At 39.8% G+C, this 15,977-nt stretch overlaps 1 protein-coding gene across 2 annotated transcripts in view; it reads left to right on the forward strand.

Moving 5' to 3' along the window:
- The first annotated feature begins 1,515 nt into the window (after positions 1 to 1,515).
- The window catches only part of vps36 (vacuolar protein sorting 36 homolog), a 46,803-nt gene continuing 32,341 nt past the window's right edge, over positions 1,516 to 15,977 (forward strand). For both annotated transcript variants that reach the window (XM_041199893.1, XM_041199894.1), the window contains exons 1-4: positions 1,516 to 1,660; positions 4,189 to 4,257; positions 5,914 to 5,984; positions 12,718 to 12,832. In XM_041199893.1, coding sequence (XP_041055827.1) covers positions 1,565 to 1,660; positions 4,189 to 4,257; positions 5,914 to 5,984; positions 12,718 to 12,832 — 351 coding nt within the window. In that variant the 5' untranslated portion in view covers positions 1,516 to 1,564. The remainder of the gene's footprint in view (positions 1,661 to 4,188; positions 4,258 to 5,913; positions 5,985 to 12,717; positions 12,833 to 15,977) is intronic.

Consider the following 15,977-nt stretch of genomic DNA (forward strand, 5'->3'; position numbering starts at 1 on the left):
AAGTTTGTATGCAGGTACTGCAAGTAATTAAGAGGGCTAATGGAATGTTATCCTTTATTATGAGAGGAATTAAACATAAGTAAGGATGCTATGCTCCAGTTATACAAGGCATTGGTGAGACCACATCTCGAATACTGTAAGCAGTTTTGATCTCCTTATTTAAGGAAGGATGTAAATGCGTTGGAGGTGGTTCAGAGGAGGTTTACTAGATTGATATCTGGAATGAGTGGGTTGTCTTATGAGGAGAGGTTGGAAAGACTGGCTTATTTCCACTGGAGTTTAGAAGAGTGAGGGATGACTTGATTGATGTGTATAAGATCCTGAATGGTCTCGACAAGGTGGGAAGATTGTTTCCTCTTGTTGGTGAGTCCAGAACTAGGGGGCACTATTTTAAAATTAGGGGTTGCTCTTTTGGGAGAGAGATGAGGAGAATTTTCTTTCTCTCAGAGGGTTGTGCAACTTTGGAACTCTGCTTCAGTAGGTGGAGGAGATAGAGTCATTGAATATTTTTAAGGCAGAGCTAGATAGATAGATTCTTGTTAGGCAAGGGAATCAAAGGTTATCAGGAGTAGACGGGAATGTAGAATTTGAAATACAAACAGATCAGCCATGATCTTATTGAATGGCAGAGCGGGCTCAAGAGACTGAGTGGCCTACTCCTGCTCCTATTTTGTATGTTTGTAACAGTGCATGCATGATGACCTTTTTGTGCTGCAAAATTCTATTTATACTTTAAGAAATTATGTTACTTAGGATAGGATTTCATACAACATACCGCACAAAAACAGGATACTTGGCCCAGCTAGTCCATGCTGATGTTTATCTCCACTCAAGCCTCCTCCCATCTTTCTTCCTCTAAACCTATCATTCTAATGATAGGTGACATTGTGGTATTGTTGCTTGGACTAGAGACCCAAGGGACCCAGATTCAAATCCTGCCATGGCAGATGGTGGAATTTGAATTTAATAAAAATCTGGAGTTAATGTTGTAAAAACTTATCAGGTTCAATAATGTCCTTTAGGGAAGAAAATCTGCTCTCCTTGTCTGGTCTAGCCCTCTGAACAAGGGCAATTAGGGAATGGTAATAATAAATGTTGGCCTAGCTAGCGATGTCCACATCCCATGAATACATTTTTAAAAACTCTCTATTCCATTCTCCCTCATGTGCTTCTCCAGCTTCCCCTTAAATGCATATATGCTTTTTGGGTAAAGAGATTTCTTCTAAATTCCCTATGGGATTTCTGGGTGACTATCTCACATTGATAACCTCTAGTTTTGCTTTTCCCCACAAGAGGAAACATTCTCTCTGTGTCCGCTCTTATCAAAACCTTTCATAATTTTAAAGAGCTCTATTAGGTCACCCTTTTTTCAAAAAAGAAAAGAAAATTGTTTTACCCCAAGTGGGATAAGTTAGGGCCATGATGGGCACTGGGGTTCCAGTGAGTGGGAGAATCGCCGCTGCTGCTGTAAGGCTCAGCGTCCAGGAGGAGGTGGTGTCGCGGGCGCTGCTGCTCCAGGAAGTGAGCCGGCCCTTGGTGCTCTGGATCCAGGTCCTGGTCGGTGATGGACCGGTTTGTGTGGGCGAGCGGCTTGCTGGAGATTAACGAGACTCTGGTGATACAGCAGCGCGGAGTCCGCTTGTACGATGGTGACGACAAGGTAATGCGAGCGGGGATGGGCTGGAGTTTGCGGGCCCGAGAGTGTAGCCGAGTCCCAGGGTAGAGTCAGGCCTGGTCTGTCCCAGTCTGCAGCCCCAGAACTACTTCATGGGTTAATAAGTTGGAGCTGTGATGGGGGTGGGGGCGAAAAGAAGAAATCACAGACACTGATAGCAACTAAGGTCTAATTCTTACATGGGTGAACTGTAATAAAAACATCAAACATTTCAGAAAAGATTTAATGATTTTTTAAAAATTAAATCTGTATGTTTTACCATTTAAAAGGGTAATTGCCATGGCATTGCACCATGTTTGGTGGATATGTAACCTGAATGGGTGGTGGTGGTGGTATCTGAGGGGCAGTGGTGTCACTGGTACCAAATTAGAAGATGCTTTTGTGTTGCCCTCTGGTTGTTGGATGCCTACAGCCCATGACCAGATGGAAGTAAAACTGCCAGATATGGTTAGACCTGCAGCTAAGATGGGGACAGTTTACCAAAGCCCAACTTATCTGTGTCTGGTAAAGGCAATAGTGCCAGCGCAACCTTGGCATGCCCCCTCTCGTGTCAGTGCACACGTGCCTCTTTTCTGTCTGGCTTTTGTGTGCCGTAACGTCACTAATTGCTGACGGGCCTGTGCCAGTTGCCAGTTTGCCATGGAGCTCGGTACTTGTGCCGTCAATTCTCAGGGACCCAATGGTGCATTTCAATCGTACGTTCCAGAGTGTGGTGTTATCCTGTCACTTTCCCTAGACCTGGTCTTTGACAAATAAAGCCCAGTGAATGCTGTTATCAGCTCCCACGTTTTTCTGTCAGTGGGAAAGGTGCATATTGAGCCTGTCCTTTTGGGACAGCAATGGGATTGCACCACCTAAGCCAGCAGCTAGAAAATAAGAGTGGTTTATACCATTCTTTGATACTAGGCACTGTTGGTTCCCGAAGCATGGGTCTCATGTAACCTGGAGAAGCTCCGGTATGAGGCTCTTGGATTTGCTGACACAATGATGTTTTTTAAAGCACTTTTCTGAGGTAATTAAAGTTGCTGAGGTATAGCTTTCTCTTGGATCCCTGCATATGCCACAGTAGGCAAGTGCCTTGAAGTTTGTAAAAATACCTGTGGGTAGCAGCTAGCATGGATATGTGTTTTCTCCTTCCCTGAAGAAAAGTACTAAGCCTGTGTATGGCATCTCCCCAAACAAGATGGGACTCATTTTCTTAGGTGTTCAACTTGAAAATAAGCCTACATTAAATATTTTTTTTGTAAAATTGAGTAATTAAGCACAAACCTGTTACCTTCATGATTTCCTGCCCTAAATTGAACATTTTCATTTATTATATATTATAAATATATATTCAGTCATCTTTTCATTTCAGTGTTGTCAAATTTGCCTATGGGTTTCTCAATATTAATTGTATCTATTTTTTAAAATTCATTCATGGGATGTGGGCGTTGCTGGCTAGGCCAGCTTTTATGGCCCATCTCTAATTGCCCTTGAGAAGGTGGTGGTGAGCTGGTAATGCCTGCCCTATGCTATTGATTTTTTGGCATTTCTAATGGGATTTTCACATTCGTGTGAAAGCCTATTACTGTTCTGGCCACCAGGTGCCATTATGGAACAGAATTGACAACCTTGGTATGATTATTTTGATCTATTTCATTACCTGAAATTCTTATTTGCAAAGTGAGAGTTTAAACAAAATTTAAAATTTCAAAAATACCTATTTCACAACAACATGGTCTAATTTATTTACTGGATTGATTTTTCTCTCTTTTGATACCTTCATTCTAGCCTCAAGTCAGTGTCAAAAGTCCAGGCTTTGACTGAATATTTTCCCCAACAACAATTAAGTGAGAACTTTCAATCACATCTATGTGTTCTGAGCAAGTATAGTTTTCAGAAGTTCTGATTTGAATTTGAAGGTTGCAAAGGTATATCCCCACTTCCTGTGAGGCTTTGAGTGTTTCATTACGTTTTCTAAAAGATTTCAAAAGAAATTGAATTTTCCAAACTTTTATTTTAGGCAATTATGTATTTATACAGAAAAGCACAATTGCAATTCATTTGTTTAGAATGTGTCAGAACAACAGAGGAAGCATGTGTGAACAGATGTTTTCATGTGAGAGACAGCAATGAAAATAAAAACAGATGTTTGTGGTTTTTTTGGGGGGCAGGTTGATAAGAAAAATCAACATTAACTAAAAATATCAATTCTCTATAAACAATCTATCACTTTCGATTTATGTTATATATTCAGTTAAAAATATGTTCTGGACTCTTTGTGTGTCTGTGATTTTTTTTAAAATATAAAACTTGGAAGCCCCTTCCCATATCCCGAGAGCCCATCCAACCCACGATTCCATCCCAGTATGGCCAGATTTCTGAGTACTATCACCAGTGTCCTTGGCCTAACACCTTGATTCCTGTATAAACTCTCACTTGCAAGGGGCAATACCATTGGAGACCTATTAGTGTTGTGGAGCCCATATCTGATGTCATTTCCATTAAATGTACTCATTTCTTTATTGCAGACAAAGTTTGACTTGGGGACTCTTCTTCTTAGCACGCATAGATTACTGTGGAGAGAGCAAAAAAAACATGTAAGTCTGTTGAAAATAGGTTCAACTGTAATTTGCTAACATATTATATTTGACTTCTGATAAGATTGCATGTAGAGGAGAAATGGAGAGTCATGAATAGATCCTTTGGGGACTGCAGAGTTACTGGTGTGGGAATGGGCGGTTCTCTAGCCATGACTGGATAGGTAGGAATGGAACCAGGCGAGGGCAGTATCGCCCAACTGGATGTTGGAGGAGGATGCCATTTGAAACATTATATACATTTCAAACTCTGCCAATTTGATACAAGCTTTAGCCAGTCTGTACAGCTGAGCTTTCATATTGCCACGTCAAAGTGGATAGGATGATGCTTTTGTGTTTCAGAATTCAGGGATACCCACTACAAAAAGGATCAACCATAAGATTTGCAACACTTCTAGAGAACATGAACGAGGAACAACAATTGTAATTTTTCCTGATTTATTCCCTCATTGCTGGGAGATATCAACAAATAGCTGATCATCACCACTTGGTCCGAGCATCAGTGAAAATATTTAGTGTATAATTTCATACGAAGAATCATAAAGTTTTTTATTCATAAAACTTTATTTTTCCCTCTTTAAACAAAAGGTGATTTTAATGAATTCAAGTTTTGTAACCCAAGAAAATGAAGTTCTGTTGAATGGGAAATTATGGTTCATGCTCACCCTCAGCTGGCTTAATTGTGCATTTCTTGCCTACCACGCTCCCCACCCCGACCCCCCCACAACACCATGCTCGACTCCCACCCCCTTCCCCGACAGTGGTGAGTTGCTGATTTAAGAATATAAGAAATAGGAGCAGGAGTGGATCCTATGGCCCATCAAGCTTGCTCCACCTTTCAATACGTTCGTGCCTGATCATAGGCCTTAACTCCACTTTTCCACCTGATCTCCATATCTCTTGATTCTCTGAGAGGCCAAATATCTGCCTATCTCAGCCTTAAATATACTCAACAATGAAGCATCCGCAATCCTGTGGGGTATAGAATTCCAAAGATTCACAACCCTTCGAGTGAAGAAATTTCTCCTCATTTCAAATGGTTTGTGGCTACACTGGTTAGATCAGAGGCCCTTGGTCCCTAGGAGGGACAGTTTTAACCCGGGTGATATTTCTTTACTTCTTCAACTGACTACCTGTCAGTACTGCCTGTAGTTTCTCAGTATATCCATCCTTTCCACATGAGTGTAGAAAGGATAGTTAGCTTGAAAAACTCCAATAAGAACAATCAAAACTGACAATTGCACACACAAATAATTGGCAAGAAGTGTTTTAGTTATTCTAATATGTTAACAATGAAATGTAAAGTCTAGATTTTTAAATATTCTAAGTTACAGTAATCATGCTAAGTAGATTAAAATTCAAAAATAACATACTCATGCTTGAATAAAGTAAGACATAACATTGGTATGAGGCTATGTTATTGAAAATTATAGTCAACATTAAAAATGCCATTTTTCATCAATTTTCAATATACAGGTTTATCTTCATTACCTTGTAGGTGCGCAGTGTGTTCTATACATTTTTAGCATTTTGTTGTATAATTTGGTATTTTAATCTTTGCTAAATCAAAATGCTGAGCGTAAATTTGCAAGTCACACTGTTCCAGTTAAAAATGCTGCTGGGATTTTTTCACTAAATTACTTTCCTTTCCTACAGGATTGCTGCATTGCTCTGCCTTTGTCACAGATTATATTCTTTGAGGAACAGGCAGCTGGAGTAGGAAAAAGGTCAGGCTTTACCATCAAATACTTTTGAGACATTGGTCTCCTTTAACCCACCTTCTCTATCTTTTTCCATGGCCCTGTAAAACTGATGTTCAAATCTAAATAACCAATGATTTTAATGACGTGATGTGTTTTTTTTAAAAATTGCGACGTGGAATTCCGCAGGTTGATAATTTTACTGAAAGTGGTCAGTTTTAGCACAAAATTGGAAATGCCAGACTTTGTTTTCTCCCCCCAGTAAAATGAACAGAAATTGGAATTTCATGCCCAGTGATTGTGCAGCATGTTATTGCTGCAACTAATATATCATCGAATGACGGAATTCTTGGAGTTCTGACATGAAGCGCGCCCGGGATGGAGGTGTTGGGTGCTGGGAGAGGGTATTGTGCAGGGTAAAGGGTGATAATGGGGGAGAATGCAGAGCAAATCATGTTGGGTTCTCACAAAGCAGCCAGCATACTTACCCTGGGAACAATTCATTTTTTTTGCATTATATGATGGATAATTGAGCTTGAGTTGGCAGGGCATCTAAAATTCTGCGGTACATCAGTGTTAATTCTTACAGCAAGGCCAAGAATGAGAATAGATTAAATCTTAAAATTCTCATCCTCATGTTCAAATCCCTTTGTGGCCTTGCCCTCCCTATCTCTGTCGCTTTGTCCAGCCCCACAACCCTCAAGACAACTTTGCTTTCCTCCAACTATGGCCTCTTGTACATCTTCGATTTCCTTTGCTCCCTCAAGCTGGTGTCCATATGTTCAGCTGTCTTGGCCTAAGCTCAGGAATTTGCACCCAAAACTGTTGGCCTCTCTTTCTCCTCCCTGAAGATGCAGTGTAAAACCTACCTGTGTGGCCAAATATTTGGTAACCTGTCCTGTTGTCTCCTGCTTTGGTTCAGTGCCAGTTTCTGTCCTGTTCTGTACCTGCAAATCTTTGATTGTTTTCACTATGTTAAAGGAACCATTTAATACAAGGTGTTGGGAATTTAGGAACAGAAATAGACTATTCAGCTTCCCAAGACTGTTCCACCATTCATTTAGATCATAGCTGATCTGCCTCTTGACTCCGCTTACTCGCCTTGGTCCAATAACCCTTAATACCGTTACCTAACAAAAATGTATCGACCTCAGTTTTGAAACTTTCAATTGACCAGGCCTCTACAGCTTTTCAGAAGAGAGTTCCAGATCTTCATCACCACCCGTGGGACGAAAAGCTTTCTGACATCGCCCCTCAATGGCCTAGCTCTAATTTTAAGGTGCCCCCTTGTTTTGGACTCTCCCACCAATAGTTTCTCTCTTATCTACCTTATCAAACCCTCTAATTATCCTTAACACTTCAATTTTATATTCAAAGGAATACAAACCAAATCTGTGCGACCAGCCCTCATAATTTAACCCTTTAATGCCCCAGTGTAATTGTGGTGAATTTGTGCTGTGGAATTACTGACCAATGGCATCAAGGAATATGGAGATAGAGTGGGAAAGTGGCATTCAGGTAGACGATCAGCCAGGATCAAATTGAATGGCAGAGCAGGCTGGATGGGCCGAAGGGCCTGCTCCTGTTCCTATGTTCCTATAAAGGGCCCTGTTTTGTGGGAGGAGGTGGGGGGAGAGATGTGAAACGGTGATAGGGTAAGGACCTAAAAGGAGAGTTTAAGTTTGAAATAGAACAGGTGTTAGAGAAATAAAATATACTTAATGTTACCATAAGCTACTTCAAATGGAAAATGAATTATCACATGTAAGGAGTAACTTGTTTGAAAGCTCATCACTCCCATTGCTGTAATTCATTCTTAGTAAGATTTTTCTTGTGAGTTCAAACTTTTATCCATAAATTGAAGATTAACCTTCTGGAGTTTCCTGTACTCTACAGAGTTACAGTATAAAAATATACTCTCAGAAATGTGGTATTATTGTATTGAATGGATGGGCTGTGTGTAGTTTATGGTTTTGCTAACCACTATTTAGTTCTGTGGAATCACTATGGCCTTTAACTACATCTTAAGTAATCTGACCATATTCTAACTCCCAAAGATCTCTGGGGAAAAAAGTAATGGAAATGGATGAATTGCATTGTGAAGCGATGAGGATTGAAATCAAAACCAGAAAAATACTCTTATTTCCAGAGACATTATTTCCAATTTGGAATAGTAATAGTAATAGACAGTGTTTATTCCAGGAGATTCTATGTTTATGTATTTTTCATACTTAAAAGGATAGTGCAGTGTGTTTCTCTTGGCAGTGGAAGGAACTGAAGGTCTTGTTTTGCTAGGAAGCGTGTGCTTTAACAAAGGTTTTACAGTAATTAATGAGACTAGTTTATTATTCTTCTGGGAAGGGCCTGCAATCTTTTGGCTGTTGATCTTTGACTTTCCTAGATTAATGATGACTTTCCGGAAAAGGAGGGAGAGAGGAGGGAAAGTTGATAAAACATGATGCGCAGTTAATAATACAGCAGGTGGTCAGGTTTGTTGTTCAAGTCTGGATTTGAGATATTTAATAATTTCCAGCAGTCAGATGGGGAAGTTTTGTGACATGGCACCCTTATCATTCCATTATTTAAAAAAAAACAATTGTAACATCAACAACGTACTTTCGGCATCAACTTCATTTTAGGTTTTCAATATTGTTTTCTTTAAATAAGAATGTTTTATTTGATACATTTAAAATGTGAAACAAGGCCTTGTTGGAGAATCACCTGCACTGGTGTTTCTTCCTGCTCCCGCACTATTACTCTTCTGGAGTACCCCAAGGGATCACTCTTTGGACTCTCCGGTTTCTCATCTGCATACTGTCTCTTGGTGCCATCAGGTTCCACATAACAACACTGAGCTCTAACTCACCACCACCTCTCTCGATCCATCGTCTCTAAATTGTCAGACTGCTTGCCTTGATGTCCAGTACTGGATGAGCAGAAAGTTCCTCCAACTAAACGTTGGGAAGACTAGAGCCATTTTCTCCTGTTCCCACCAGAAACACAGTTTCCTAGCCTCCGACTCATCCCTCTCATTGGCAGATATCTGAGACTGAAGCAGCCTGTTCGCAATCTTGGTATCATATTTGACCCTCCGACCATATACCCATGCCAGTACTAAGATTGCCTACTCACACCTCAGTAGCATTACCCAACTCTGCCCCTCCCATTGGCTGCTAAACCCTCATCCACGTCTTTGGTAGCTTTATACTTTACTATTCCAGTGCACTCCTGGCAGACCCCCCATCTTCCACCCTCCATAAATTTAAGCTCATCTAAAATTGTGCTGGTCATATCCGAACTTACACTAGGTCCCGTTCATCTACCATCACCCCTGTGCACGCTGACCAACGTTGGCACAGCAAGATGTCAATTTTAAAATTATAATCTTTATTTTCAAATCCCCACATGCCCTCACCCTTCTCTATCTCTATAACCCCATCAAGCCTACAACCCTCCGAAATCTTTGCACTCATCTAATTCTGACATCTTGTTTACCCAAGATTTTCTTTGCTCCACCATTGGTACCTTCAGCTGCCCAGACCCTGAGTTCCAAAATTTTCTCTCAACTTCTCCACCTCTCTTTCCTCCTTTAAGACACTCCTTAAAACTTAGCGCTTTGACCAAGCTTTTGGCAACCTATTCTAACATCATCTCATGTGGCTCAGTGTCAAATTTTATTTTATAATCTTCCCCTGTGAAGTGACTTTGGACATTCCATTATATTAAATGTACTATATAAATGTAAGTTATTAAACCAGCCAACGGTTAGCACAGATAGGATTGGTTGATTGGCCTTATGAGCTGTAAACCTGTGTGGTTCTATGGCTTACAGTTTGTGTGTTTTTTAATGTTGCGGTTTCACAGACAAAATGTTGTAATATTCTATTTGTGTTTTAACTTACTATGACTGCATTATGGGCTCTGTGTGCTTCTCGCAAGCAGAAGAATTTCTAGCCCTATATTTCAATTCTTTTTTTCTTCTTTTTATTAATAGTTAATATCAGGAAGAATGTGCAGGGCTACAGGGAGAGGGCAGGGAAGTGGCATTAGGTAAATTGCAGCAATGGAGAGCGCAGCCACAATGGTTCAAACGGCTACCTCCTGTGCTGTAACAATTCTGTGGTTCAGTTTTTCTTACACCCTTTTGTATTATATTTGTCCCATGCCGAGAAGAGTGGGACAATAGCATACCTTGAACGTTCTTTCATTATCCCTGTATAATTACTTGTTATGAACCATGCAGCCTGATTTTTTTTTCTTCCTTCTGGGGAAATATCCAGCATTGTTGAGCATTTTTTTGGAGACAACCAACAGAAAATGAGGAATCATATGAACATCTGAAATTGGAGCAGAAGTAGGCCATCCAGGCCCTTGAGCCTGCTCCGTCATTCAATACGGTCATGGCTGATCTGCTTGCGTTTTGAATTCCACACTCCCATCTACCCTGGATAACTTTTAATTCTTGTTAGGTAAGGGAATCAATCTACCTCTGCCTTAAAAATATTCGATGACCCCACCTCCACCGCCTTTGGAGGCAGCAAGCTCCAAAGTCGCACAAACCTCTGAGAAAAAAATTCTCATCTCTGTCCCAAAAGGGCAATCCCTAATTTTAAAATAGTGCCCCCTATTTCTGGATTTGCCCACCAGAGGAAATATCCTTTCCACGTCCACCTTGTTAATACCATTCAGGATCTTATACACTTCAATCAAGTCATCCCTCACTCTTCTAAACTCCAGGGGAAACAAGCTGTTTGTCTAACCTTTCCTCATAAGACAACCCGCTCATTCCAGGTATCAATCAAGTAAACCTCCTCTGAACCACCTCCAATGCACTTACATCCTTCCTTAAATAAGGAGACCAAAACTGCACACATATTAGGATGTGGTCTCACCAATGCCCTATACAACTGAAGCATAGCTTCCTTTTACGTTCAAATCCTCTTGTTATAAAGGACATAATTCCATTAACCTTCTTAATTACTTATGGAACCTGTATACTAACTTTTTAAGGCTCATGCACTCGAACATTTAGATCCCTATGCACCTTGGAATTCTGCAGCTGTTCTCCGTTTAAGTAATACTCTGCTTTTTTATTCTTCCTGTCAAAGTGAACAACTTCACATTTTGCTACATTATACTCCATCTGCTAGATTTTTGCCCACTCACTCAACCTATTTATATCCATCTGCAATCTCCTTATCTCCTCTTCACAATATACTTTCCTACCAACTTGGCGTCATCTGCAAATTTAGCTATCATGCCTTCACTTTCCTTGTCCAAGTCATTGATGTAAATCGTAAAAAGTTGAGGCCCAGTACAGACCCCTGCAGGACTCCCCTTGTCAAAACCTGCCAATCAGAAAACAATCCACTTATGCATACTCTCTGCTTTCTGCCAGCCAGTGAATCTTCTGTTCATGTTAATACGTTACCCCCTATACCAAGGGCTTTTATTTTCCACGATAACCTTTGATGTGGCACCTTATCAAATGACTTCTGGAAATACAGTACATCCACGGGCTCCCCTTTATCCACAGCGCATGTTACTCCTTCAAAGAACTCCAATAAATTGGTTAAACATGACTTCCCTTTCACAAAACCATGCTGACTTTTCCCGATTATCTTGAATTTCTCTAAGTGCCCAACTATAACTTCCTTAATGATCAATTCTAACAGCTTCCTACAACAGATGTCAAGCTAAGTGGCCTATAGTTTCTTGTTTTCTGCCTCCCTCCCTTCTTGAATAGAGTGTTATATTTGCTAATGTCCAGTTTGATGGAACCTTTTCCAGAATCTATCCAATTATCTACTGCTTCATTAGCCACCTCTTTTAAGACTCTAGGATGAAGTCCATCAGGACCTGGAGACTTGTCAGCCTGCAGCTCCATCAGTTTGTTCAGTATTACTTCCCTGATGATTATAATTTCACCAAGTTCCCCTCTACCTTCCACCTCCTGATTTATGGCTATTACTGGAATGTTTAAAATATTTGTCCATTTCATTCATCATTTCCTTATTATCTACTATCAACTCCCCGTTCTCACTCTCTAGAGGACCAAGACTCAATTTACTTACTCTTTTCCTTTTTAAATACCTGTAGAAACTCTTGCTGTCTGTTTTTACATTTCTAGCTAGCTTCCTCTCATACTATAATTTATTTTGCCTGATTAACCTTTTAGTCATTCTCTGTCCTTTATATTTTGACCAATCATCTGATCTGCCACTCATTTTTGTGCGGTTATGTGCTTTTTCCTTAAGTTTGATGCTTTCCTTAACTTTTAAGTTAACCACGGATGGGTGGATCCTCCCCTAAGAATTTTTCTTTACAATAGGAATATGCTTATCTGGAGTATTCTGAAATATTCCCTAAATGTCTGCCACTGCTTTTCTATTGATCTATCCCTTAGACGTGTCTACCAGTTCACTTCAGCTTGCTCAACTTGCATGCCCACATGGCTGCCCTTATTTAAATTTAAAATACTAGCCTTAGACCCACTCTTCTCCTTTTAAACCGGATGTAAAATTCAATCATATGTCTCTGCCACCTAGGGATGCCTTCATTCTGAGGTCATTACTTAATTATGATCGGAGAAATTGTCTTTTAGTCCCTAATTGAATTGTGTAATTTTCTGGCTAAACGTGGATGAAGAGATGCCATTGAGACCATCTGTTGCCTGTATAACATTTACATTTATAACACTGCACTTGGTACTTGACCAAGTAAATTACTAAAAAACAAAACCCTTATATTTTGTTTCCAGTGCCAAAATAGTAGTTCATCTTCAACCAATTCCTCCCAACAAAGACCCTGGTCCGTATCAGAACAGCAAGTACTCTTACGTCAAACTGTCTTTCAAGGAACACGGACAGATTGAGGTAACTATAATTTTGACTGTTAAAATGTTGTGTAAAACAATTCACTTTTTTTTTCATTTTGTTAATATTTGAAAGAGGGTTTTACCAAATAAATGAAAATATATTCCATGGTTGGTGAGCAGGCAGGATGTAGGGTCCAATTTCATAGGCATAATTAATGTGCATTGCAAATTCCAAATGCCTGTTGGGTTGTTGGATTCCCAGAAGAGCAAATCACTCAAAAACATGCTTATCCCTCTCTTTCGCAATTATAGACCAGCAGTGGAAGAAGCTGAACATTGCCATGTTTTCTCAAGGAAGGAATAGTTGTGCCATATCTTAAAGTGGTGGGGGGAATCTTGCTCACAGCTATGATTACTCTCTTTCTCTGATTCCTTTTCATAATATTGTGTTAAAAATTATATGTAAAAGCAGTTTGTATATCTGAATCTATGAAGTGAAGATCTTGTTTAGTTTAAGAGTAAGATTCTGAAATCCATTGGCGAGTCTGTTTGTTTCAAGTTTGTTAGTGTTATCAATTAGAGTTTGTTATTTTTCCTCAATTAGCACACCTAAGAACTTCAATTGGTATCAGTGGTATTTAGTTAGCTGTCCACCCACATAGCGAAATCGGATTTAAGACAAGTTTTATATATCATTACAAAATTCCCAACTGTAATACATATATACTATAACATTGTTATGTCACATTAATACCTCTGTAACACAGAACCTATTATAGCTATTTTCCTTCTTACACCTCATAATCTATTGTTCCCACATAATTAACTCCCAACTTTGATCTTCCTAACAGCCTGCTCTTGCTTGTATTTTGCAATTGGTGACTACTGCCCTGTGTTTTTCAGCAATGTTTCCCTGGCTTACATTTTTCAGCTGCATTTATTTGCCTGTGTTTTTGAGCTGCCTCATTCTCCCATGTTGTTCTGCTGCTCTCTTGTTTATTTACAGCTGTTCCCCTTTTAAGCTAAATGATTTTATAGACATTTGTTAAAATCTCTAAGCAATTCACTTGGTTCCAAACATCCAACTTGCCTGACGTGACCTTGAACGAAGAGTCAGCCTTTGCTGACTGCGAGGAAACTGTTTTCTAGCATTTTTCATTTCCTATCCCTATATCTTATATCCTATTCAGGCTTCTCTCTCTTCCTCAACTTCCAAAGGTCAAAATTGACCTAACACAGTCACCCTTCACCTCACCTCTTGCTATCAATCAGACTACTGCAATTAAACTACATTTTCCCATGCACATCCAGCCAATACATGTGTCATGTTTAAATGAACTATCATTTGTTAGTGTATCGCTAAGAGAAGCCAGAATAATTTCTCTCAGGGCCCTTATTCCACTATTAGCCTTTAGACCTTCTGCCCCTTTAATATTACTACACCTCAATCCTCTCAATAGTCCTGAGTATAAATCTTTCCTTCTTTACTTTTTCCCCTCATGTATGTATCAAACTTCATCTTAAATGCATCAGTGCTATTTTCTTCCACCACTCCTTGTGACAGTGAGTTACCTATTTGCGCCATCTGTGTAAAGAAATTCCTTCAAAATTCTTTACTTGATCTGCTAGCTGTTATGCTATATTTATGCCCCCTTATTCTGGACTCTCCCACAAGTGGAAGCAGTTTCTTCCCACACTACTGGATGCCTTCAGAATTTTAAAGACATCTGTCAGTATTCTTCTTAGTATTAGAGAGTACGATGACATAGTGGTTATGTTACTGGACTCGTAATTCAGAGGTACAAAAGCAAAATACTGCGTATGCTGGAAATCTGAAGTAAGAGCAAAGAATGGCTGGAGAAATTCAGCAGATCAGGCAGCATCTGTGGAGTTATTGTTTTGGGTCGATGACCTTTCGTCAGAACTGATAGGTCATCAACCTGAAATGTTAACTCTGTTTCCCTCCACAGATACGTCCTGACCTCCTGAGTTTCTCCAGCCCTCTTTGTTCTTATTTTATATTAGTAATTCAGAGGCCAGGACTGATGGTCCAGAGACCATCAGCAGTGAGGAATTTATATTAATTAAATAAATCAGGAATTAAAACAAAAGCTAGTACCCCATCTGATTCACTAATGTCCTTTAGGGAAGGAAATCTGCCACCTTTATCCAGCCTGGCTTTTGTGACTCCAGACCCAAAGCATTGCAGTTGACTTTTAACTGCCCTCTGAAATGCCTCAGCAAGCCCCTCTGTAGTATTGAAGGAGGTTGCTCAATGTCACCTTCTCGAGGGCAATTAGGGATTGACAAATGCTGATCTTTGCCAGCCATACCCACATACTGTAAATAAATTTTTAAAAAAAAGAATTCTCATTTTCAGGGAAAGCCCAGCCTGCTTGATAATTAGACCCTCCAGTCTGTTAACAGCTCGTTAAATTCTCTTTTTGTATTCCAGTATCTTTTTATAGTTTGAAGACTAGATTGCACACGATACTCCCAAGTGTCGTCTAAACAAAGTTCTAGATAAATTTAACATTACCTCCCTGGTTTTGTATTCTATTTCTCCAGAAATAAATCTTGGTTGATATTGTATTGTTCCAGTGGCAACAGAAACCCTGTAATTAAGTGTCTTGTGAACTATCATCAGACTTGCTGCCTCTAAGCACTAAGACGGAAGAAGTTGACTGTTGGGGTTGAGGGGGATGGTGGGGGGGATGCCTAAGGCAGTGTAGCACAACTCTAAACAAATCTGGCACAGCAATATAAAACTATTTGGCAAGACTAATTGTTAAGTACAGGGAACCTCTGTCTGCTCTCATCTTCCTGTGACAACGGAGTGTACAAAGCAGCTTGTGGAGTAGACATGTTATCTAGTGTACATTAAGAAGACTTGTATTCTTGCAGCGACTTAGCATATTACTTATCAGGGACAGTGTTCATTAGCTGTGGTTAAAGGAAGTTTTTGTTCATTATAGGAGCAGTTCTTTTTAATTTTAACTAACTTAGTCTTTGCTGTTGAAATGAAACCTTGTAATCACTAAAATTTTGCAACATTTTCTTCTAATTATTGCCCAGCAGAAGTGATGATGGATTTGCCTTTCAGTTTCGATACTTAGGAATGCCGTTCTGCAAGTTATCATTTCTGAGCTTGCTCCCACAGGAACCAAATTGTGCCTGGAAAGATCAATCGGAGATTAAAGGGT

The sequence above is a fragment of the Carcharodon carcharias genome, chromosome 11 (assembly GCF_017639515.1).
Source record: "Carcharodon carcharias isolate sCarCar2 chromosome 11, sCarCar2.pri, whole genome shotgun sequence".
Taxonomy (NCBI): Eukaryota; Metazoa; Chordata; class Chondrichthyes; order Lamniformes; family Lamnidae; genus Carcharodon; species Carcharodon carcharias.